General features: G+C 40.7%; 1 protein-coding gene across 13 annotated transcripts in view; it reads left to right on the top strand.

The window, feature by feature from the left end:
- mamo (maternal gene required for meiosis) overlaps window positions 1–26,055 on the top strand; it is a 185,282-nt gene that overhangs the window by 120,809 nt on the left and 38,418 nt on the right. For all 13 annotated transcript variants that reach the window (XM_070211302.1, XM_070211304.1, XM_070211301.1 and 10 more), the window contains 4 exons: window positions 1,707–1,867; window positions 22,138–22,329; window positions 22,397–24,052; window positions 24,763–24,891. In XM_070211302.1, the coding sequence (XP_070067403.1) occupies window positions 1,727–1,867; window positions 22,138–22,329; window positions 22,397–24,052; window positions 24,763–24,891 (2,118 nt within the window). In that variant the 5' untranslated portion in view covers window positions 1,707–1,726. The remainder of the gene's footprint in view (window positions 1–1,706; window positions 1,868–22,137; window positions 22,330–22,396; window positions 24,053–24,762; window positions 24,892–26,055) is intronic.

Genomic DNA, 26,055 nt, shown 5'->3' with positions numbered 1-26,055 from the left:
TGTCTATCTACCGGCAGTTTTAGTTGAATGCCAGTCTTAGTCTGATGGTGGATGTACTATCTGCAACAATTTTGTTAGAGTTGTTAGAGTTATTTCAAAAGATGAGAAAGAGCTTGTGAAATATATTTGTCTCTATAAAAATCGACCTTTAAGTCCTTTTAATTATATTTAAAAATATATGTAGATTAAATTACAATATACATATAATATGTAATGTATAAAATATAAGTATACTATATTTATTACTATATATATTTATCTAATTATTTAATTTAATTTTATTTGCCAAGCGTCTTATTGAGCATTCAAATTTGTGGCCATTGAAGCAAATTTGGTTGCCTAAATATACACAAGAGAGAAAAAACGAATTTGACGCCGAGTTATGCCTATTTTGTGTGTGTTTTTTCTTTGTAATATTTTATATTTTGCTGTGCGGCGCTGAATAAAATTGCAAGTCAAGCCGGTCTGTGGCAATACCACGCCCTCAGTACACCAACCGCAGCCCCGCCCCGCCCCAGCAAGCTTCGGCCGCCCTCTCTTAGCCAGTTGCAGTCCACCTGCCTGTCAAGAAGCTGTCAGTGACATTTTTGAACCCTGACCGTTTTTAATTTGCAGGCGGCTGCGGCTGCCGCGAATGCAGCCACACGCTTTGCCATTAATTACCAATAGAGATACGAAGTGTGCAGCTATAAGATATGAGTATGCATGTTTGTGTGGCTCTGTGTGTGTGTGTGTGTGTATGTGTGTGTGTGTGTGTGAGTGAGTGTGTGCAAATATTACGCAATGTCTTCAATTAGCAAACGCTGGAACGTTAAATTAAGAAATTGTTCTCATGCCTCGCTCAAATTGTGCGCTATGCTTTTTCATGTTGATGTCTATCGATAACGATAACAATTAAATTGAAAAATTAAGAATGCTAAACGCTTAATGAAAACAGTTTTATTCGAAAAAAAAGACGTAATATAAACAGAAATGTAAAAGAATCAACTCTTTATGGAAACAGTAAAACTAAGTTCGCAAATTATTCTTTCCATTTTTTGGATACTTATCGAAAACGAAAAGATTGAAAAAAAAGGGATGTTCAACAAAAATTTTAAGCATAATTTATATATATTATTATTATTATTATTATTATATTTTGTGCCCCATCAATTTTGATGTCAATATTTATCGATAACAAAAACGATTAAACGAAAAAATTAAGAATGTCAAGCTTTTAATGAAATGGTAAAATGTAAAATAAAAATGTGCTCAAAATATTTTACATAATATAATTTGTGGCTGACGAATTTCGATGTCAATACTAATCGATAGCAATAACAAGAAAATATAAAAGTTGAGAACTCATTATAAAAACATGAGTAGTAAAGGCAAACCCCTTAAAATTTTTAATGAAATATCTTAAGCCATTTTTGTCTGATAGCTAAAAACTTATATGTACAGTTTTAATATTAAAATAGAATATGCACTGCGAGAAAAGGGCAATAAGAACTAAGTTCTTTAATTTTCTCTTTGAATTATATTTTACAATATTTTATTTATGCGTACTCCATTTTTCATCTCTTATATCGATTCTTTGCTTAGATGTAGCACGTATCTAAAGAAGATTTATTCATATCCTGCCTATTTTCTCTATGTATATTCTTTATTACGTTTACTCATATAATATATATTAACATTGTTTCATTTCTTTTGTCTATTTGCAGCAGCGTAAGCTGTCACCGACATGGGCAGTGAGCAATACTGCTTGAGGTGGAACAATCATCAATCCAACCTGTTAGGGGTGTTTAGTCAATTATTACAGGACGGGAGCCTGGTGGACGTTACATTAGCTTGTTCAGGGGGCCCATCCATCAGAGCCCATAAGGTGAGTGCACTTTCATGCTAATATTGGGGGCTATAATAAATAATAAAAAAATCCAACAGGATTTGTTATCGAATAAATATATATTATTTTACATAACTTTTAGCCATTATGCCCAAATAAATCCTGTTGGGTGCCAAGCAATCGAATTCTCGATTAAAATCGTTTTAGTGTTATCCTTAAGTAAGGAATTACATAATAGACACAGGGGTTCAAGTCTAAAGAATATGATGAAAGGAAAACTAGTTCATAGTAGAACTTGTATATTTCCAGTGGAAAAGAACTTGCTCCTATGCCCCATATTTCTGGCTTATTAATTAAGTCCGTATTAAGTGTTATTTCTATTATTATCCCATAGCATATAATATCTACATATTATTAACTCAAGTCAGCTGTGGCAATCAATTCTGTGCATATATATTCACAATTGCCTCGATTATTTGAATTAATTTCAACGAGTGCTGCCCATGCATTACGTTTTCCAGCCAGTTGGCAGCACTGTTAACGAGCAACGGCAAATGCAACTGCAACTGCAACTGGAAACTGTAAAATGCGGAAGCTGTCGCAATGTTGCGATCAAGGTCGCTGTTGCTGCTAAAGTTGACGTTGGCGTTGGCGTTGGCGTCGCAGTTGCTGCCGCTGTTGGCGTTGTAGGCCTCTCGTAATGCCAGCCGCATAAATTAACGAAGCAGCCACAACAGCAACGACAACAACACGATCAAATGCAATTTACACATTTGTCAGTAAATTGTCAACTTAGCGCGCGCCGCAGCGGCGCTTAACGCGACAGCGCTGCCGGCGTCGCTGCATGTTGCTGGCGTGGCCGCGTTTGTTGCTGGCAACAATGTTGACAAGGTCAGCGCCTAATAGAAATTGACTGCGCCCCAGCCTCCGTCTGCCACGTGGCTGCGCTTCGTGTGGTTACATGTGTGTGCGTGTGTGCGTGTGTGTGTGTGTAAGTGAGTGCATAAATCATGCGTTGCCAGGCAGCCAGCAACAACAACAACTACAACAACAACAACAACAACAACAACTGCAGCAACAGCAACAACAGCTACCGCGGCCGCTGCAACATTTTGCGCACGTCTGTCAATTGAAATTCCTGTTAAATTAAGCGGAAAATATTTAACTGCGTTGCTGCTGCCGCAACGAACAGCAACAACAACAACCTGTAGCCAAGTGGTTGCTGCTACCTTTTGATGTTTAAGCTGATAAAGTTATTTTGAATGTATGTAATTTCTTGTCGTATAGAAAAACTGGTAAATTGTTCAATTATAATGCGTTTATTATGCACTTGCAGTCCGCTGACAACAGCAGCAGCAACAACGACAACGACAACAATTGACACTGATATTGCCAGTGATTGGCACAGCAAGTGCTCACCCAAGAACACTTAGCCAAGTAATTCTCGCGCTCCCTCTCTGTCTCTCTTTCTCTTAATCTTTCTCTCTCTCTCTCTCTCTGTCTGACACTTGGCTAACAGCAGACAGCCAAAGTTGCTCATTAGGCCACGTTTAGGCCTGACAGCGACAAGAATTGTTGCTGCGATACAAAACGGATTTTATTAATTTTCTAGCTGAAAGCGGCCAGCCGAGTTCTTACCCTGATATTTAAAGAGCGTAAATAGTGTATTATTTAGTCCATTTTATTTAAATAACAATCAAAATCAGAGTCAAGGCTTCGTGTTTCTATAAAACTAGTCACATACCCTTTTTTTTGTATATCTCTCGCTATCTCTCTCTCTGACACTCTCACTCTTTCTCCCTCTCTCTAATACTTTCTCTTTCTCTTGTTCCCCATCTCTCTCGGTCTCATATGCTTTCTATTTATCTATCTCTCTCGCTATATTGCTCCTCGCTCCCTCTCCCTTTGTCTCTCTTCCTCTCCTTAACTTTAAACGTCATCGTCTTGAAACTTTGCATAGCTTCGATCAATTTGTTGGCTATTATATCATCTTTGGCTTGAAAAAATCCTCTTAATAATTAAAAATCAAAAGAAAATTGTATTGAAAACATTTATCTTTCTATCAAGCTATCAATCCCACACCTGTCTTCTATCTCTGAGTGCATTCTTATCAACTGCGAATAACAATATCACCCAACTCTATAGGCAGCACCTGTATTGATAAACAATTTTCGCAAGGAATCACTTTAAAGCCAGGTCAAGTGCTTAGGCCAGCCTTGTTGTTGGCCTTCGCCTGGGGCTCTGCACTCTCAGTTACTTGATTAGGTATTAATGGGATTTGTATGCACTTATCAAATGGTATGCGCCAGCTAATCATATATCCAGCGTATAACTAGCCAGTGCAAGCCCTTTCCCTGCATCTACAGCTCAAATGGTAGCTGAAGCTGAATTCGGTTGACAAGGCCCAAACGCCTTTTCAATATGTTTGCCAATACTTTTGCTCTTTATTTTTTTTTCTTTTTCGGCTGGCAAGTCAACTTCATTAGCCGCACAGACAACAACAACAACAAGAACAAGAAGTTAACTATCGGATGAATTCATTTCCTTTTTAGACAGACTTTGCAGTCAACAAATATTGCCTAAGGCAGACGAAATTACAAGAGAGAAAAAGAAACAAAAAGAAAAGAAAAACAAAGATTCGCAAAAAAAATAGCAAGAAAATATCCAGAAAATGAAATTGAAACTGAGCGATGCTTAGCTCTATGTGACTTTGAATAAATCCTTGGCATATGCAAGTGTTGCTGTTGTTGTTATCGCTTTGGCAAACTAATTAGCAAATGTACACACACAGACACGCGCACACACACATGCACGCACACACACTCGGACAAATGTCAACATTTCTAAAAGCCAATAAAGCAAGGAATTGAAATGCTAAAGCAACTCGAGGCAGCAGAAGCAGAAGAAGTCCTGGCCGAAGCTGTCAATTACTTTTGCATATCCTTGCAGCCACTCTTTGTTGTTATTTTTGTTGTCGTTGTTGTCGTTGTTGTTGTTGTTGTTGATAACGAGCTCAGTTTTGACGCTGCAGGCGCCTTCACAACCGTCCGAAGAGCGACAAAAAATTGTTAAATTGATTAAAAAGCAAAGTGTCGATGAACGAGCCAATGATGACAGCCAGCCCAGCGCCACAGACACCAGCCAGGACATTAAGCCAGCCGGGCAGTTGGCCAGGACATGCCAAAGTCAATGCGACAAATAAAAAATACAGAAGCGTGCGCCAGCAAAAAACCCGAGTCCAAAGGATAACCAGCAGGACAGCAACTGTGCGAGGGATAGAGCGACCGATAGAGCAAGAGGAAAGAGTGGGGGGAGGAAGAGTAACAGAGAGCAGAATCGTAGCTGACGACAGGGCGCCGCATGTCCTGGAGTCTAAACACGCGCAAACCAACAAACGGGCTGGCCTTAAAGTTTGCCAAAGTATTCGCAAACAATTGATCAGATTCACGACTGCCACATACCCTGTTCGAGCAACGCAAAGAAAAATAACAAATATTACAAATATAATTAACAATTCAACGACAAGAGTTTACCAAAATAATTGCTGAGGAACTAACGGACTTTGAAATCAAAAAGAAAAAAGGGCACTCAAAAAATTTCTAAATAGAAAAACGCTGTCAAACCTTCAAATGAAAACGTTTTTATTTTAATTTAATAAATCTTTCAAAAACACTGTAGGCTGTTTTTTCCAACATTTTGACTACCCTATATGGTATGGTACCAAAAAATCAAAAAACAGGTTTTCCAAATCGATATTTATCGATTTTATGCTAATTGAGCAAAGTTATCGATGCTCTTCAGTAAACTTTAGCTGTGTGTTCTGTGAAACTTGTAGCCGAGAGCAGACGGACGGTCGAACGGACGAACATGGCTAGATCGACTCGACTGATGAAGGCTATATGTATGTATATATATATTTTCCTATATATATTATTTTGTAGTATCAGGAATGCCTTTCTACATGCATGTCAGAAATTACATTTTTCTTGCAAGCGTTTCTTAGCGAGCGAGCACGGTACAACTATTTGTCTAGCCCTCGCAACGACTAAATATCCTTGGCTATTGCTGGTCATAGTTCTATGCACATGCATGTTTGCTCATATGCATGAGTGTGCGTGTGTGTGTGTGTGTGTGCTGTAGTTTTTGCTGCCCGCACAGCCGCAGGCTTTTGTGATATACCGCACCGCACCGCAGCACCCCGCCGCGCCCGGCTTTGCCTCGGTTGCTGCGGCCATTCGGTCTCAATGCCAAACGGCGGCGGCACTTTAACTCAATTTGAAGCATTTAACGTATGCTCGGTTGATATTTGATGCGATTTGGAGAGGAGTCGCACCAACCACCCGCTCTCCATTGTGAATTTTTTTTCTTTGCATCAGGAGCAGGCACTGCACGGATGTGCGGATGTGTTGCCCAGAGGCAAACAAAGTGTAACAAATGTCGTTGGCAAACTGTCGGGAGCCACTACAAAAGGGAGTCACTGACCAACGCTCGTTTGTCGGGTGGTGCAGGTGACCCCCTGCTGCCTGCTGCCTGCTGCCTGCTTGCCCCCCGTTGCGCGCTGCGGCTCGTCGGAATTGTTGGCAAATGACTTTCAATGACTTTTGGGGGTAACTCGACTCGAAAAAATTGTGTGAAAAACTCTTGCAAATATTTGCAGTTGACTTGTTTTTCGCTCACTCTCTCCCACACTCTCTCTCTCTTCCTCTCTTTCTCTCCCGCTGGCTCCTCTTTCTAAATACGCATTGTGCTCTTGTCGGGGGGGAATGTTGTCTTAAGCTGATTTGTTGGCTGTCTAAGAGCTGATTGAGTTGGAATAATCCTCTGCTCTGCTCTGCTCTGCTCCTGTTGCCAGAGTCAATTTGCATTGGCTCTGTGGGCAGCACAAATAGAATACAGTTCGTATGGGCGTGGCAGCAGAACAGCATGTTCAACAACATGCCACACATGCTTCTTGTTGCTGCTCTTGTCAAAATGCATATATGCAAACACTTAACAGCAACAACAGCAGCTCGTAAGTCTTGCCAACACTTTTTTTTTTTTTGACAAGCCGCCAGCAACAACAACAGCAACAACAGCAACATGGCGTGGCCGCCTCTATTGGCAGCTGCAACAACTTGCAACATATGTCGGACAACAACAAAAACAACGGCAACATCGAGTGCAACAAACAACAATTGCAGCTACAACAAAACAAATTGCCTGCCTGGCGAAAATCAAGTAAAATGTCAAAAAATGCAACAATTTTCATATCGCAAAAAAATGAATAAAAAACTCAAATAATAATAATAGAAATAACGCATATTTGCCGTCAAGATATGTTGCTTTTGTTGTTGCTGTTGTTGCTGCTAATTGTTGCTTGTCATTGATAAGCAGCAGCAGCAGCAGCAGCAACTGAGTGCTTTATGGCTGCAAATGCAAGGATGTGGAACAGGCTAGAGGGAGGTGGGGAAAGGCAGCAGGAGGCGTGGAGCGGCTGGGCAATTGCTGTTATTAAGCGCCTGCAAAGTCTGCCAAATTGCAGTCAATAACGAAACCGAGCAAAGGACAAAAGATTGACAAAACATAAAACAGCTGGGCAGGAAAACACTTTTAGCTGCAACACAGCCAAGTGACCAGAGAGGACCTGGCCCAGCTGTGAGAGCTGCTATAAATATTAATTACAATAATAATTTTAATCATGAATTTGTTTAGGTCAGAATTTTGCTACTAAAAAGATTTAAGTAAACCAGAGAAAATGTTCGTGGAAATCGGTGGAGGAATCAAAAAAGTTTACTATTTTCAAGGGAATTGCTTGAAGGTATCAAAAAGTGCAATATTTGTCAAGTGTGCTAACTCTAGGAGACTGTATATAACAAGTTTGTGGAGCGAGCTCTTTAAATTGGCGAGTTATGCTCAAAATCTATATTTATTTATTTATATTCTATGGAAATTAATAGTCAGTTCGAGGGAAAATGCTAGCTCGAGTCAGTTTGCCGTTCGAATTAAGAATATATTTATTTATTCAAAGAGTTGCAAATGCAGATCCGTCTGTCTGTTAGATAACATTCGACATTTGATAATAAAGTGGGCAATATGAATATGAAATTTATTTGAAATATATTAAAGAGTCTTGTTAAGATATCTCTGAGAATCTATTCGAACCTAAGCTTGAACTGACATCTCAGGCACAACAGGCGGACATGTATAGAGAGAGACGACTATTCAGGCTGATCTAGAATATTTAAAAAGATATATATTTGATACAGTTTATGTATGATATAAAGTATATTTGTGATATTTAGTATATAGTATGCTATACTTAACATACATAAGTATATTTTTACTTTGGCAATTCCAAGCTGTAGCATATCTATAATATAACGTTTAGCAGCTTCGCTTTGCTTTTCTATATATATATATATACATATACATATGCTAGTGCAGCCTGCGGCAGCCACGCCCGAAAATACACCAACTGAATCACTTCATTTGCATAATTATAAGAAAAAAACAAAAAATACCGTTTAGCTACAATATTAATAGTGAAAAATAAGTTAAAAAAAGTAAATTAATTAATTGACGAAAACAAAAAATAGGAACAACAAATAACAACAACAACAACAACAACAACAACTTCAACAACAACAATATGCAGTTAATTGCAATTTGATGTTAACAAGTCGAACAAATTGCAGCCGCAGCCTCAGCAACTCAAAGGAAACATGCTCATTATTATTATCTGGCATCTGGCATTATGTAGAGCAACAACAACACAATTACGTGGGTGGCAATTATAAAGCAATTGCCCGTTGCCAGTTGCCAGTTGCCAGTTGCGGGCCACATTGCGTATGCGTAATGCTAATATTGCGCATGCGCCACGTTCGACAATTGCCATTCGCTTATTTCGCATTGGCCACGTTCCGTATCGCTAATGCGACCTGACAGGCCGCAAATGCAATATATATTCAAGCAAATATTTATCCATAAGTATATATATCAAATTAGATAATTAGTCGCACAAATGTAATTTGACAAATGGTAAACGATCTACAACATTCACCGCAAGACTTGCCAGCTCAAATGTGACTCACAACACGTCGCTGCTGGCAACGAGCGGAAGTGGAACAACGGAAACAATTTAAGCCATTGCACTGGAATTGAGTAACAAGAATATATGTAGAATTGAAATGGAATGAAGAGTGAATGGGAATTAGATGAATTGGAACACCATTGAAAAAGCTTGATTACAAATAAGAATAAATTTATTTGAAAAAAGTTATAAGTTTGAATAAAAAGAAAGGCATAATTTAATGAATATGAAACGGACCGAAACACCATATACGAATTTCAACTAAATTGATTTCAACGAATTGAAAGAAAGAGAACAGTAATGGAGATTTAGTATAAGCAAATAAAAAGTACGAGGTGAATGGAAACGAACTGGAATGGAACACCATAGAACAAGTTTGTAAGAAAAGTGAAAAAGGGTGTTCATTTATTAGAAACGCAACGGAATGAAACGTCTTTAAAAGCTGGAAATGAAATGAAACATCATATAAAATGGATGAAGTTAAAAAAGAGAATTAATTCGACGGAAATGAAATGAAACGCTATATAATGTATGAATTGATTAAAAGTAAATTGAAAGGCCATAAAAACGACATTAAGTGCAAAACTGTATAAATTGGCTTAAAATTAAATGGAAAGGAACAGCATAAACGGTCCAACTTATACGCAAGAATATTTAGATATGTTTCAGCCAACATCTGCGACTGTTCCATGCCAAACGTAGCAATCATTTGTTAAATTTTTGGTATAGTAAATTCATATCATATGCAGCTGCTCTTGAAATATAATCTTTTCGAATCAAATAAGCTGAATTGGAACACTTTTACATAGGTAATAAAAAACAGTCAGCGAGCGAGAGACTACTTCACTGCCTATGTTCCACTTCCCAAACGTAGCAATTAATATTATAACTGCGCTCGCATTGTTTTTTGTGCCACTTTCACGCCGTTCCGCACACACACACACACACATTCGATTTGCTGGCACGTCGAAATGCTCTCTCAAAAAATGCTGTTGCGTTCCATTTGCCAGCTCAAATTTCGATTACACGATTTGATTAGCTCGGGCATTACTCAACTGGCTGCCATAATTATCAATTAGCAATCAATTGATTACATTACCATATTATTGCAGGCACCGCAGCAGCAACAGCAACAGCAACAGCAACAACAACAACAACAACAGCCACAGCAACAGGCTGCCTTTTTTTACAATTTCTAGCGTTTACAATAAAACAATGGCAACAACAGGAAAAAAAAAGAAACACAACACAACTGCATATCAATGCATTCCACAACAACAACAACAAATAACGCATATTGCTGCCGGCACTTTTTTTTTTGGCCTGGGAAAAAATCGACAGCAGCAGCAGCAGCCGCTACAGCAACAACAACAACAATAACACTGTTAATTTAAATTGGAAAATTATACAAAAATATTCAAAACGTTCGCTGTGTGCAGTTTTGCTGTTGTTGTTGTTGTTGTTGTTATTGTTGGGCTTATTTTGTTGTTGTTGCGGGTTTTTTTGTTGTTGCCTTTTCTTTACATTCGAATCTCTGTTAATCTGTGCAGCTCTCAAACGTCACGTTTTCACGCGGCCAACTATGCAACCTAAGGCAACAACTACAAGCAACAATTGCAAACAACTATGAGCAGCTACGAGCAACAGCAACAACAGCGAGAACTGGAATCTAACGATGACGGCTGGCTGCAATCAACAAAAGCAATTCACGCATTCAATTAAATGCCTTCAAATGCGACTTGCCGACATTTGTTGTTGTTGTTGTTGTTGTTGCTGTTGTTGTTGTTCCTGTTGCTGTTGTTGCTGTCGCTAGAGTATGCATTAAAATGGTATAAAATTGTCATGTTAATAACCAATAATTGTTAATTTACAACACACTCGCAATTCTCTGCGTTTTTTTTTTTTTTTGTGTTTTGTCTTTTTATTCATTTTTTTTTCTTTCATGTTGAGTTATTTGCGTTTTGACTCGTTTTGGCATTTGGCCGCAAGTCAATTAACATTTTTTATTATTTTTTTTTTTTCTCATATGCCATTAGTGGCCAAAAATGTGTTTGCTGCATTTGTTTCAATGGAAGTTATTGATGGAGCGGAATGTGCAGGAAGCTGGAAATATTGGGGGTATATCATGTTTGCAGCATGCATAAAAACGAGTATATGTGGGTATAGAAAAGCTTTTATGAGTATTTTCGAGTATATGCTTATGAGTATGCATGAGTATTGTGCACAAATAAGTTTAACAATGAGCTGAACATTAAATAACATGTATGAAGCAGAAACAAAAAAGAGTATGCATGAGTGTAGAAGAACTGTTATGAGTACTTTTGAGTATATGCTTGTGAATATGTTTGAGTAGTGCGCATAAATGAGTTCCGTCAAATAAAGATAAAACGGAATTGATACCAAGAGCGTGGCTGTAACAGCTTTTAGGAAAATACAAAAGCTTTTAGCTCCAAATAACCTTTATCTCTGAATGACTTTCAGCTGTGTTCTGATAAGAAAACTGTAGATATGCCCGAAGAACACAAACAATGCAACCAAAATACAAATAAATGCTAATTTGGTCATCTTAACAAACGTTAAGATCAGCACAAATATATTTCCAAAGTATTTATACTTATTAAATGGTCCTGTACACTTGTTGTGAATATGCTAGGATTCGGTTAAAGGTGCGAACTAACGCCTCGCCTTTCGGCTCCAATTGTGAACCCGTTTTTCCATTTTCACAATATGTTTCGGTTGAGTTTTGGCTTTACGACTTGGATTAAAAATGATTCGATTCATTGGCAAACTGTAGTTCCGGTTCGGCTCAACTTATACCAAAAGTTCTGTTTCCGTTTTGAACATATAGAAAAATCATTGGGTTCACTACACAATGGATATTTTATATTATATTATTTATATTATGTTTTGTAATTGCCAGCATGCAACAAAAGTTTAGGCAGAAAAATGCAAAATAGAAAAAAAAAAAAATAACAATTAGAGAGAACGAAAAAAATGTATAATTAAAATTAACAACTTTTCTTGTCACGACTGCGCCGATCGCTGAGGCTGGAGCTTAGCCCCAGGTCTACGGCCAGGTGTTGTTGTTGTAGCTGCTGCTATAATTATGCGCATTTTCAACAGATTTATATCTTTTCTTTATATTTAAGCACAATAAAAACTAAAAATATAAACACACACACACACACACACACACACACACAAACGCACCTATCGACGGCGGCGGCAGAGGGAAGCGGCTAAAACCGCGATACAGACGCGCATTGAGAGATAGCGTATCTCATTAAAACAACCAGCAGCAGCTGGCATTAGTTTGTAGTATATGCATACTAGTATAGTATATATACATATCTATATATATGTGTGTGTGTGTGTGTGTGTGTGCATTGAGTATATAATTAGTAATTGTTGCACAAGCGATGCAAACTGTTGGTGAGCGGCGATCTGTTAGCTGCCGCCAGACCAAGCCGGGTCTCCATGCCAAGCAACGTTTATAAGTTTCTAGCAGCAGCAGCAACAACAAGAACAACAACAAGCGGCAGCAACAGGCAACTAGCAACAACAACAACAACAATAAAGGCAAAACGCAACCGGGCAGCGCAGCAAAATTAAAACCCAGTTTGAAGGTCAGCTGCGACACGAGCTGCGTGGCCCGGTAACAGCAACAGCAACAGCAACAGCAGCAGCAGCAACAGCCGCAACAACTACAACAACAACAACGAGAACAACAAAAGCAGCAACAATACTTTGTACAATTGTGTTGTCTTTTGACAACTGACGTCAGCAACAGGAACTGAAAATAAACGCGCATGCGTTGGCGCGTTTTTAAACGCTAGCTTAAATAAGTTTTTTCTCTCTATATAGACACATTTTATTTATTTGTTTATATATATGTATTTTTTTCTTTTTTTTGTCTTCTTGAATTGGGCAAAATACGTGTGTAATTATGGTGTGCGTGTGAGTGTGTGCAATTTTTGAAGATTAACAAATATGAATGCTTATAAACACACACATATGTCTCAGTTTGAAGTTGGCGATTGAACATATTGAGTGCAATGTGAACAGCGCACTTATCGCCTTTCTATGCGATTCTCAAGAGCTTAAGTGCTGCATATCGATTATATTAAGCTATAAATTATTTGAGTTTGATTTGAAATAGAGTTGTAGCTGTTGTATTCCATTATTTCCATTAGTTCAATTAACAAAATACACAGAAACTTGTAGAGCTTGGAATAAATTAAATTAAAAGATATTTAAAAGGAAGAACCATATGCAATAAAAATGAAATATTTCAAATATATGTAAAGCGAGTATAAAACAATTATATTGCAGTCGTGACTCGTATCAATAAAACAAAGTCGAGCCGTGAATGTCAAACTTTGATTTTGGCAAATAATATCCAGCTTGCAAATTGCATGCGTGAGTCTGGCCGTGGCCAAGTATTTATGAGTAGTCTATGACTGTGGCTGAGACGAGTAGAGTGACAAGTGGCCGGAATCGTAAGGTACAGCAAATCTGTTATTGCCGAAAGCTAATAAACTCTTCTCGCTGCCTGAACAGGGTATCAAAAATGAAAAGTCTTTAATTATTCATTATATCGGAAACCATGCTCCATGCTTAACCCACATATGCATGTGCGAATACTTTGCCAACTCCTTTCGTTTCAGTGAAACCCCCCACCCCCCCTTACCAAGACCACATGTACCCGCTCATTTCTCTGCGCTGCCCACAGTGCTGCACTTCCACTCCTTCGCATGGAGGCGATTAACTGTTAACGTTCTCTTTCCGGTTTCGCTTTGCAAATCGTTGCCCAAAATGCTTGTAACGAGTTCAAGATCTGATCGCATGTTGTTGTTGTTGTTGTTGCTGTTGTTGCTGTTGTTGCTGTGGCCGTGCCCATAACGGCGTCAATTAAATTATGTTGCTGGCAACATTTTACAATTTGCAACAAACTGTTAACAGCAACAACAACTGCAACAACTGCAACAACAGCAACAACACAAACCAATATCAGCACGACATAGCCTATGCAGGCTATCTCCCTCGCACCGCTCAGTTCGCCACACTCGATTTATTTTTGGTTTATGCTTTGCTTCAATTTTCAATTATTATTTGGTGGACAACAGCGACAAGAGGAAGAGTTGCTGCTGTCCCTTTGCTTAGCGTGGGATAATCGCATGTTGCTGACCTTGAAAGTGTCTCTCTAAACATTCGCATGTGTGCGCCCGCGCGTGTGTGTGTGTGTGTGTGTGTGTGTGGTATTTCGGCGGGTCAAGTGCTGCGATTGTCTGTCTCACTGCTCCGTTTTGTCCTGCTGCTTCTGCTGCTGCTGCTGCTGCTGCTGCTGCTGCGACGCGTCGCTGGCCGTCTTGCGAGCTTCCGGCTACCAAATGGATGACCACAAAGGCTTTGGCAGCCGCTGCTGACCACAGACACAACACGCAATTGTTGTTAGACAATGACAATGGCAGCGGACATTGCGGACAGACGCAAAGCGAACTGAGCGACTTTCCGGCGCGTCTTTTGTGCGTGCAGCGCTGCTCGCTGCCCGCTGCAGCAGTTTAGCTTTGGCAAATTCTCTTCTTATTTATTTTATTTTGTTTTTTGAATATTTTGTGTTCTCTGCTGACCATTGGGCGGATATTATTTAGACGCTATTGTGTGGCGCCGCCGTCGTTCCCGTCGACTACCTGCAATTAGCTGTCACAGCTGCCGCTGCCGCTGCCGCAGCCGTAAATTAATTACGAATTGTAAACAATGCAGCGCAGGCGTCGCATAAATAAATCTCTCGCATGTGCGCATAAATTTGCATTGCGACCTTGATGGGAGTCCAGTCGTGTGTGCCGCACTCTTTTAACTATTGGCAATGTTTGTACAACCACCCCCCCCCCCCCCCGCCCCACCCCCTTTCCACGTTCTCTTACTTCTTACGCTCACGCTTTTATCATCAGATAACGGCACAAGTTGATAAGAAGCCGCGAGAGCAACAACAATGGCAAGCCAAGAGCAACGAATGGTGCGTAAAGCAACGCAACGCTACGCAACGTTCAAGTTCAAGTTCAATGTCAATGCTGTTTATGCATACAAGCATAAATATGTATAGAAACGTGCATATGTATGTATGCATGTCCGCATATGTATAAATATAAAACTCGTTCAATCACACAAAGCACACACACACGCACGCGCTCACGCACACCAGCGCGCACGCACGTATGCAGACGATAGCAGCAGCAGCAGCAGCAGCAGCAGCAGCAGCAGCTACATACAGGCAAACATATACATACATTTGGTTTATGCGTTTTGTGCGTCATTTTGTGGGCAACAAGTGGGCAGACAGCCGCGACAGCGCCAGCGACAGAGACAGCGACGTCAACGTTAACCGTTGGCTGTTGCTGTGCGCTTGTATTGCTCTTTTTGGCATGCGAAGCGTGCGACCGCACTCTCTCACGAACTTGTTTGCTGTGACGTCATCTCAGACATTGCGTCGCTGCCTCTACGCATGTTTCGTTTTTTTTTTTTTTTGTTTTTGTTTGAGTTTCTTGTATTTTTGGGGGCGCGTCTGTGTCTGGAGCTTAAAAAAATTGTGCGTGAGACGACAAAAATGCGTGTGACGTGAAAAACAGCTGATTGCATGCGCATGTGTGTGCGGCATGTGAACGAGCACTGAAAACGAATCCGAAATGAATACATACATATGTATATCGATTAAACGCAAGCATCGATCTACAGAGCATGCGAATGACAGTATGCATGTATTTATGTATGTATGTATATATGTGTACACACTGTTGCTTGTGTGCAAATATGCGTGTCATAAATCATACACATACACGCACACACACACACAGCTTCAAACGTTGTCTCTACTTGTTGGAGACTTCCCTCACAAGTATAGATTTTGTTGTCGGTTTCTGTTCACTTGCTTCGGCTTTTGTTGTTGTTGTTTTTTTTTGTTTTCGCCACACTAATTTTGTTTGGACTCTAATTCCAAGGTCATCGTCGCATTAGCGCAACTCGTCCGACGTCCGGCGGCGTCGTGCAATCAGTCAACAGAAAAGAGAGAGAGAGACAGAGACAGAGTGTGAGAGGTGGCGAGGGAGAGGGAGAGGAAGATAGAAAACAACCAAATATGAGTTTAAAGGCGTTCCAAGATGTTTGATGACAAATGGAATTCATTTATTTATGATTTGTGGTTTGTTGCCGCTTGCATTTGGCTAATTAACTAAATCATAATGACCATAATCAACGCTCAAGTGTACAGAATTAACGCACCCAAAATCCGCAAGCACAAAAAGAATACTTAAAATAAACAGTTGCCACATTTGATGAGATAATTTTTAATTTTATTTATTTATTTTTTCCTGCGTTTTTGCAATTCACATTTTGTGCGCGCCTCCCCTCCTAACGCCGCCCGCTGGTTCTCATGCGCATTGCTCACACATGCACACACACACACACACATACACCCGCGCACTCGCAGGTTTTACAAACGCGCTGCGCCCTTGCCTTTTGCCATCTCCTCCTTCTCTGCCGCTGCCTCCGCCCTGGCTGCTGCTGCTGTCGTTTCGCACGCTACACTAACGACAAACGGCGTTAAAGCTCTCAGCTGCTGCGTTGCGTGCGCTGACGCTGACGCGCTTGCTTTTGCTTAATGCTTTGCACGCCGCTTCGCACACACATACACACACACACACACAGTCAGGCAGGCAGCCACACACGCACGCATACATAGGCACACAGACGCTTGCACACAAAGTTGGTTCCGCTGCGAATGCGAATATCAAGGTCAACATGTGATGTGTGCTTGCTGCCCGCTCTCTGTGCCCCCGCTGACGTCTGCGTCGCAGTCGCAGTCACCGACGCCGACGCCGCCGCCGCCGCTGCCGCCGCCTCTGAAATGAGCTCTAAGAAAATAATTAAATAGCAGCAGTCGGCAAAAAACGCAATTTTTATTTGAAGCGCAGTTGTTAAATTAGAAATGCCATATTTTTATTTGGGCTTTTCTGCAGTTTTTATTTTAGCCATTTTTTCCTGCCAAACTTCTCCATTTGGCCATTAATCAGCGTCAAAGGCCAAACAAGTTAACTGCAAAGCTTTTGTTACACTCTCGGCTAGAATATTGGATACAACAATCAATTACAGATCATAAATATTTTTATATTATGTAATATACATACATAGGTACCATATGGATAAGTTTTCGAATTATTCAGATTAGATTACTAGAGAATTGCAATTATTTGAACTTGAATGTATTTGAATTTTGAACTTAAAGCATCTTTGAACTTTTTCCCCAAATATCATGTTTATTTTTTTTATATATATTAATATTATTTTATATTTTTTCAATTCTATGGAGAAGTTTCTTTTCATGTTGAGGCATTCTTTTGAAAAATTCTATGCATTTCAGGAATATTTATTAATTAGTTTTTGTTATGAAAGATTTATAAGTACCTTCGAACTATGGTCCAGATATTATATTCATTTTATGCTATGAAGGGCTTTCTAAGTTTTATTTTGTGTCAATTAGTTTTAGATTTAAAAGACATTTTAGAATCGTTGAGTTATGGCCAAGACATTTAATATATTTCATTCCTCTTCGAACGATTTTCAAATAGAATTTCAAAGTTTAAAAAATTTGTATTTGAGAACAACAAACTATTTGTTCCTGAATTATTTTTTTTAATTTTTAAAGTTATTTCGAATCATCGCCACGTTTATCGGAAAAATCGATAAGAATCGATATCGATAGCCTTTTTTTTATCATATTACGTAGATTGTTAAAGCTATAGACAGGAAATTGGTTGTGCACCATATCTTACACAGATCCCGAATATATCTCTGACTGTAGTATTTATTATATATACATATATATATATGTATGTTTGTGAGTCACGCAGTTTGACAGGCACCGATTGCCACATGACGCTCAAACTGCAAAAAGTGAAACAATGCAAAGGCTGAGGGGCTGATTCGGGCTGGGAGGGTGGAGTGTGGAGTGTGGAGGGGTGAGCATTTACTATAAAGGTGTGACGACTCTGCCAGCAAAAGTTTGAACACAAGAGAGAAAAAAGAGACGACGGGTCGCTGAGGCGCTGTTGCAAAAGGTTAACATTTCTATTATGGCCACTCCCTGAAAGTATTCCGGTTGTTGTTGTTGTTGTTGCTGCTGCTTCTTGACCACCATCAGAGCCGAGTTGGGTCGCCAAAACACTGCGGCGAAATATGCAAATTATTATGTTTGCATATCGCCTGCGTTATATATATGTGTGTGCATAGATTTTGCCGTTGTTGTTGTTGTTTTGGTTGTTGTTGCAGCAATTTTGCCTTGCCGCTTGCGGCACTTTACATTGTTGTTGCTGTTGCTATTTCTGTGCTCTGTGCCCAGCAGAGGGCCACCGCCAACTTGCAACTGCCAAGTGCACTGCACAGTCTATGCCCCATGCCCCATGCCACATGCCGCATGCCGCTTACCGCTCGCCTCTGATCTGGCCACATTTATGTCTTAATATAATTTAAGCTGCAGCTGCAGTTGCAGCCTTTTGATGCTGCCTGCGCTACTGCCCCAACAACCGCCACCGAACTGCACCGAACTGCACCCACCTGTGGCCCCGCCTTGTGCCGAGCCAGGTTTCGGCTGCTCCTCGGGCTGATCCGCACAATTTGCGGCTGTGGCAGACATGGTTATTAGCTTTTCTTCTTGCCTAGTTGTTATTGTTTTTGTTGTTGTTAATATTAGTATTACTATTATTATTATTATTATATTTTTTATAGGGTATTTCTTGCCTCTTGAAGGCTGCTCTCCCGCACTTGTAATGTGCGCTAATTTCTGTAATTTGCATTCGGTTTACTCTTTGGCAAATATTCTTGTAATTATTGCACAAATTGCAGCATATTTGATTTGTTATTGATTTCTTCTAAACCTGCAATTGTGAGCGCAGCCTTGTGGCTGTGGCTTTTTACGCTCGTAGCATTTAAATTATTTGAACGATCTTAGCTTGGAATTGTCCGGCTTAGTTTAATTTGTTTTCTTTACGTTGCTTTCATTTATTTTTATCAATTTACTTTTACTTATTTGCATTAATTTTTATCACAGATTTAACTATATATTTTTTGCTTAAATAAACCAAATTGGCGCACTCTTATACAAATTTTTTCTTTTGTAATAATTTAGTTCATCTTTTATTTTATTTTCGTAAGAAATATGAAGACAAATGAAAGTAAACAACATTTAATCGTGAGAAATGCACATAAATTGATTCAAGTTTTTTAAATTTATTGAAATCTAATTAAATTTAATGAAAAGCCACAGCGCAGGCAAAAAGTAATTTAGTTTTTAGTGTTGCAAAACGCTTTCTACTGTGTTCTGCTGTGTTGTCAAATGTAAAACGGAGTAACTAAAAGAGTTTTTTTTCGACTTCTTATTTATATATTTATTTTTATTTTTTTTAAATTTGTTTATAATTTCTTTTTAATTTTATAGCTATTTATATTTTAATTATCTAATCGATATAGCTTTAATTTCTAGCTTTAATTTAGTCTATGCCTGTTAGTATACATTAGTTAGTTAGTTTTAACATCGTGCTATACACAGGAATTTTTCTCTAAACCAATTTCTGGCAATGCCCCAGTAACAGTAGCAGAAGCAGTAGCAGTAGCAGCAGCAGCAGCAGCAGTTGCAGTAGCAGTAAACGGCTTAGAGTCTGGCTCAAAATTTGTCTGGCTAGCGCCTGGCTAGTTAAAGGCCGACAGCAGCTGCCCTTGGAACAGTTTCCCACATTGATTTATGGTTGTGCGTACACACACACACACACACACACACACATAAAAACTGCTGGCAGTTGCAGTAGCCAGATCCAATTACAGTTCCTGTACCAGTTCCCGTTCCCTTTCCCATTCCCATTCCCGTTCCAGTTAATTTGCTTTGATTTTACGTGCAGCTCTGAGGCGTTGGTTGCCTTTTGTAATTTCATTTAAATTTGTTGACGATTTGTATATGAACCGAAATGGGAAAGTGTGGCAACGCCCACATATAGACACGCAATCTATAAGCAATACTTGACATCCCCCCCTCCAAGCACCCGATCCTACCTCTTTATGCACACGTAATCTATTGCAATTTATGTTGTTGACTATTTGGCTGCAAATTACATGCAACATTTTCTAACTGCGCCTGGCGTTAGAAATCAAAGCCTCTGGCGTTCATTAGCTTTGGGGGCGTTATGCCCGCAATGTTAATAATAACAGCAGCAGCAGCAGCAGCAGCAGCAGCAGTTGCTGTTGCAGCGACGTCTGCAGCGGCGTTCAATTAAAAGTGTTGCCAATTTGCGCCGCTTGGACAGCGCCTCCTTCCACAGCTCCCAGGTGCTGTCTGCTGCCTGCTGCCTGTTGTAATCAGGAAATTCGATTTTCTTAATGCCAGACTCGTAGACTCTTTTCTTTTTTCTGTGCAGAGAGCGAAAGATACGGGCCCAAGCCGCTGCCCCAAACCCGATGCGCCCCACTAATATGCGCGTGAATTTATTAGCGCTCATTTTGGTTCAGGCTTTTGCGTTTGGGGGCGTGTGCGCGCCGATTGCATTTTTTTAAATAAATTCTCGTGCAAACGGGGCGCGTGACAGGCCCTGGCATGAGGTCGGTGCGGGAGAGCCAGAGAGAGGGAGAGAGGGAGAGAGGGAGAGTGGAAGGAAGGGGTACGGCATAGCAACTGGATCTCACAGGCCGGCATCTGCCCAAACGTGGCCAGCGGCCAACAGCCAAAAGCTCATTAGGCAGTCGGCCGAATCTATATGCGAAATGCGAGGCCGACGCCTTTTCAATTTGCCAAGCCATGAAAATTTACAACATGCCCCATCAGACAGCCCACCGCACCCCACCCCTGCCCGAAACTCTGCTACGCAACGCCTGTTGCTGCATCCCCTGCGAGCTGCTGCCCCAGCTCCATTGCATACCCCAAGGCGTGCAAGCGCACATAAAAATCGACAGATATGCGGCCAGATTGTTGTTGCTGTTGTTGCAAGTGTTGCAAGTGTTGCAGTTGCAGCAGTTGCCGTTGCCGTTGCCGTTGCTCCCATTCCAGTTGCCGCCAGTTGCTGGCAGCGCATTGTCATTGGTGGCGTGTTCACGCCTTGACGCCCGCAGCCATCGCAGCCAGTTGACCAGTTGGCCTCAGTTGTGGCTGCATCTTCAAAGCGGAGCCGTGTTGCCCCACGCTGATCGTAAATCTAATAAATGTTTACCTCCCCTCCCCATTCCAGCAAGTGGAGCTCACATAGACGCGCCTTGCAGTTGGGTGCCAGCATTCGAGTTGCTTTCTAATGTCCAATCGATATACTCTATCGATAAACCTTAACTTATGCTCAGAAGATCATTTAAGCAGGTGGTTTATTTTTATGTGAATGCTGCAACTGAACTTAAGCATTTGCAATGCCATTTTGAAAATTACGATGCCAAAACCTTGAGAATAAGTCATAACTTAAATAGTATTCATTTTTATATCCGCAAGTTAATTTTACATTCGTAATTCGAGTACATTTCCAGTTTAGGGCGAAATAAGATAATGTTTCATGATATTATGTAACGAGTTGAGAAAGCTGGATGAGCCTTTATTTTAAAGGAGAGGAAAGTTTTGTATAGTTTTGTTAAATTCCGAAATTAGTATGGGATAAGTTTTGCGACAAGTATATAAGTCGTAGAAGTATAAAAGTATATAAACTATATTATTGGCAAAATAATGGCAATTGTTAATTTAAAGACCAATTAATCACATCAGTCACATGTTCTTTGACAATGAACATTACTAGTCAAACTTTTATTTAAAATGAACTTTATTAGTCAAATATTCACTTACAATTGATTACAATACAATTGTTATTTTACAATGAACTTTATCAGTTACATTTGTATTTACAATGAACTTCACCAGTCACATTTGAATTTGCAATGAACAATAAGCTTAACCAGTCCAATTTTCATTGACAATGAACTTTATTACTCAAATTTTCATTAACAACGAACTTTGCTAATAAAATATGTATATTTACAATAAACTTTATCATTCTAACTTTCATTTACAATGACCCTTACCTGTCAAGTTTTCATTTACAATCAACATTATTAGACTAATTTATATTTACTTTGAACTTTACCAGTCAAATCGATCGCAAGTGCGTACTTAATTTATTTTGAATAAAAATATGTTTTACTCAATTTTCTTTAATTTTTTTTTGCATTACAGGTGGTCCTCTCGGCCTGCTCCTCGTATTTCCAGAGCCTGTTTCTGCAGCACTCCGATCCACATCCAATTGTGATACTGAAGGACGTCCGTTTTGCCGAGCTGCAAACTCTAGTTGAATTCATGTACAAGGGCGAAGTGAACGTGCAATATTGTCAGTTGCCAGCGCTGCTCAAGACAGCCGAATCACTCAAGGTGAGTACTGGCCCACTTGTGGGCCCAATTAGATCCAGTTGACCCTAATCGGATGTCCTTCCGACAGGTTAAAGGCCTAGCCGAGATGACAAATCAGAATACAACGCTGCGGGAGCCCGAACGGGAACCGGATCGACTGCGTCCCCATTCGCAGGCCAGCGGCGGCGCAGGCGCCAGCAAGGCGGCCGATAGTCCAGCGGCAGCGGCCCTGGATGCCACAGCAGCAGCGTCCGCTCCCAGCTCAACAACCGCGACAACAGCGGCAACTACAACAGCAGCAGCCGCAGCAGCAGCCGCAGCAGCAGCAGCAGCGTCGGCAGCGGCAGCAGCTGCGGACAACACAGCGACAGCAGCTGCCTCTACAAGCAGCAGTACAGCAGCAGCGGCAGCAGCAGCGGCAGCAGCAGCGGCTGCAGCAGCAGCGTCAACAACAACAGCAGCCACAACGGCAACAACAACAACCACAGCAACAACAGCCGCATCGGGCTCAACGCCAGCAACCTCAGCGACTGAGGCGTCGGCGTCGGCGTCGACGTCGGCGACGTCGGCGTCAAAGCGTGAGGCAAGCGAACGCTGCAGCCCAACGCCGCCGAAGCGGCCAGCGAGCAGCAGCACAGCGGCCATTGAGCTGCTGGAGGATGATGACGATGAGGATGATGATGATGATGAGGAGGAGGAGGAAGAGCTGCTGGAGGAGGAGCTGGAGGAGGAAACACCTATGCCGCTAGATCTCTATCAAAGACCCGCCGTTGCGTCCGCTGACCCACAAGCTATGCCGCCAGAGAGCGCCGCGAGTAGCCACAGCAACAACAACAACAACAATAACAACAACAACAACAACAGCGGCAGCAATAGCAACAACAACAGCAGCAACAACAACAACAACAGCAGCAACAGCAACAACAACAACAACAACAACAATAACAGCAGCAGCAACAACCAAATGAAGGCCACATGCTCCTCCTCAACCGCAGGTTCGCCCAGCGGCAGCAACGGCGACTGCGCCGCAAACGCAGCACCCGAGCCGAGCAGCCATGTCGTGGCCGTCGACGATGATGACGATGAGGATGAGCCGAACGACAATGACAATGATATGGATGATTCGGACGAGCATGTGGTTGTTGTCGATCGCTCCAGTGCGGCTGCCGCCGCAGCAGCAGCGCGTGATATTGCGCAACGCATTGCGCATCATAGGGCGCGGCGAGCGCATGGTGAGGACGAGGATGAGGACGACGACGAGGATGATGATGTGGAGCTGCCGGCGGCGCATGAGACGCTGCTGCACTCGCCAGGCGGCGTTGTTGTCGGCGGTCTGCAGCCCAAGACCGAAGTGCTCGACGACGATTACGACGACGAAATGGATCTGGACGATGACGATGAGGCGGACAATAGCAGCAACGATATGGGCCTCAACATGAAGATGAGCAGCGGCGGCGTCGATCTCTCCACGGGCTCCACCGTTATACCATCGCCGCTGATGACCATGCCCTCATCGTCGGCGGCAGCAGCCGCGGCAGCAGCTGCCGCCGCAGCCGCCGCTATGGAATCGGCCCGCTCCACGCCCGGCGCCGGCGCCTCCGATCTAAGTCTATCGATGGCACAGTCGGGGCGTCCAGCGTCGCGTTCATCCCGCGACGGCAGCAACGTCGCCGAGGGGCGCTCCAGCAGCCTATTGAATCCCGGCTCCGTAGCCGGTCTCTTGCCAGTGCAATCGGTGCCATTGGTAAGTCATCGCCCAGCTAGCCTCTAGCCAGGTTAACGTGGCCTACCTATTTGTGCTTAACATTCCGAATCTGTGCATTTAAATTGTTTAAAACCAAGTCAACAAGTCTATTTGAATTGCTTGCAAACAAGAAAACTTGCTGTTCTCCTAACTCTCTTTGCTTCACTCTGTTATCAACAGACTGTTTAAACTGTTCATTTAACGCTGTTAATGTTAAGCTTCAAACGGTGCTCTGTTAACTATACTCTGATGCTGATACACTGTCAACTTCATACTGTTAACTTTGATTATTAGCTGTTTGAATCTACTGTTAAATACTTGCTTCTCTTTACTTCCCTTTGTTATCAACATACTGTTAAAGTGAATCTGTTAACATTACGCTGTAAATTCTCAACATTATGCCATTATTGATACAATGTTAGACTATTTATTACCGACACTGTTAACCTCAAAATGTTGAGTTTATTCTGTTAAGCTCATGCTGTTAAATGCACATTGATTAGTTATTAATGACAGCTTTTTGCTGTAACCTTTATATATTTCACTTTATGTTGCTTAAAGCGCTGCTTGCAGACGCCTTAGAAGTAGTTAAGAAATAATTTTGTTAGTTATTTCAGGCACTTGTTTTACAGTATTTCTTAGGCAACTTCTTTTCACACTTAAAGCTTCAAATTATATATTAATAATCAATTCAATTTTCGTCTTTGCAGAGCCTCAAGAAAGAGATCGATTGCAGTGAGGATGATAACAGCAGTCACAGTAGACACATGCAACCTCGTTCGGCATCAGCTGGCGGCGGACTGGGCGGCGACCTTGACTACCGCGCCTCGCACGAGTCGGTAAGTGTTGAATAACCGAATCTCCAGCAAAACCCAGCCATCCAGCCAAAGCCCCACAACCCCAATACCCAAAAGCCCGAAAGCCCCCGTCTCACACAGACCAGACGAAAACATATTCCGTAACCCGTAACCCCTAACCCCTTTCCAAATCCATTCAGTGAATGCTTTTGCTGCTTCGATAGGTCTTCAAAAAAAAAAATAAATAAATCAAAACAAAAGACAAACAAACAAATTCGTATTGACAATCTCTCTGTCTCTCTCTCTCTCTCTCAGAGCAATCTGAGCCAAAAATTGACCTTACCATCTGGATAGAATGCTAACTATCTAAACTGAATACGTAATTAGTACCCACATAATACATCTCCTTTATGGCTACACGCTCTGTCTGTTCCCCCCGTCTCTCTCTCTCTCACTCTCTCTTCCTCCCTCTCTTTAACTATCTCTTTTCCCTCAATTTAAAAGTCAATATTCAAAATACTCAACATTTCTGTTAAACTTTTAACTTCAACACAATAATACGTATTCAATTTGCTCTATCTCCCCCCCGCCCCCACCACTCTCTCTCTCTCTCTCTCTCTCTGTCTGTCGTTTATATACCTGCCATTTATATACATTGCATATTTATATATATCAAAATTATATTATGTATCCAGAATTAAATACCAAAAAAAAAAAAAAAACATTACCAAATCTAAGCAAAGAAAACAAATCAAAAAACTCAACACATGTTTTTGCTCTTCGTCGTGTTCTTTGTCTATGAATTTATATACCTATATATACCTATATATATACATATAAATCTATACATATATACTTATATATATATAATCGTATATACATATATATATATATATATATATATATATATATATATTTATATATATTTATATATATATATATATTTAACCTATACATATATACATATATCCAATATATTTATATACTTTCTTTTTTTCAATTAATACTCGTATATACAAAACAAAATATTTTTTAACAAGTAAAGCTTACATAACCAACAAAAAATTATTAAATACCATAAGCAAATAAGATATATATATATATATATATTTTTAATGTTAGTTGTTCAGTTGAAGTTCTCTTTGTATACGTCTATATATCTACATATATATATATTTTTACTTTATTTGTTGTTGTTGTTGTGTT

Source organism: Drosophila virilis, chromosome X, assembly GCF_030788295.1.
Source record: "Drosophila virilis strain 15010-1051.87 chromosome X, Dvir_AGI_RSII-ME, whole genome shotgun sequence".
Classification (NCBI taxonomy): Eukaryota; Metazoa; Arthropoda; class Insecta; order Diptera; family Drosophilidae; genus Drosophila; species Drosophila virilis.
The sequence above is the reverse complement of the archived record's forward strand: the minus strand, read 5'-3'. Positions and strand labels throughout refer to the sequence as shown.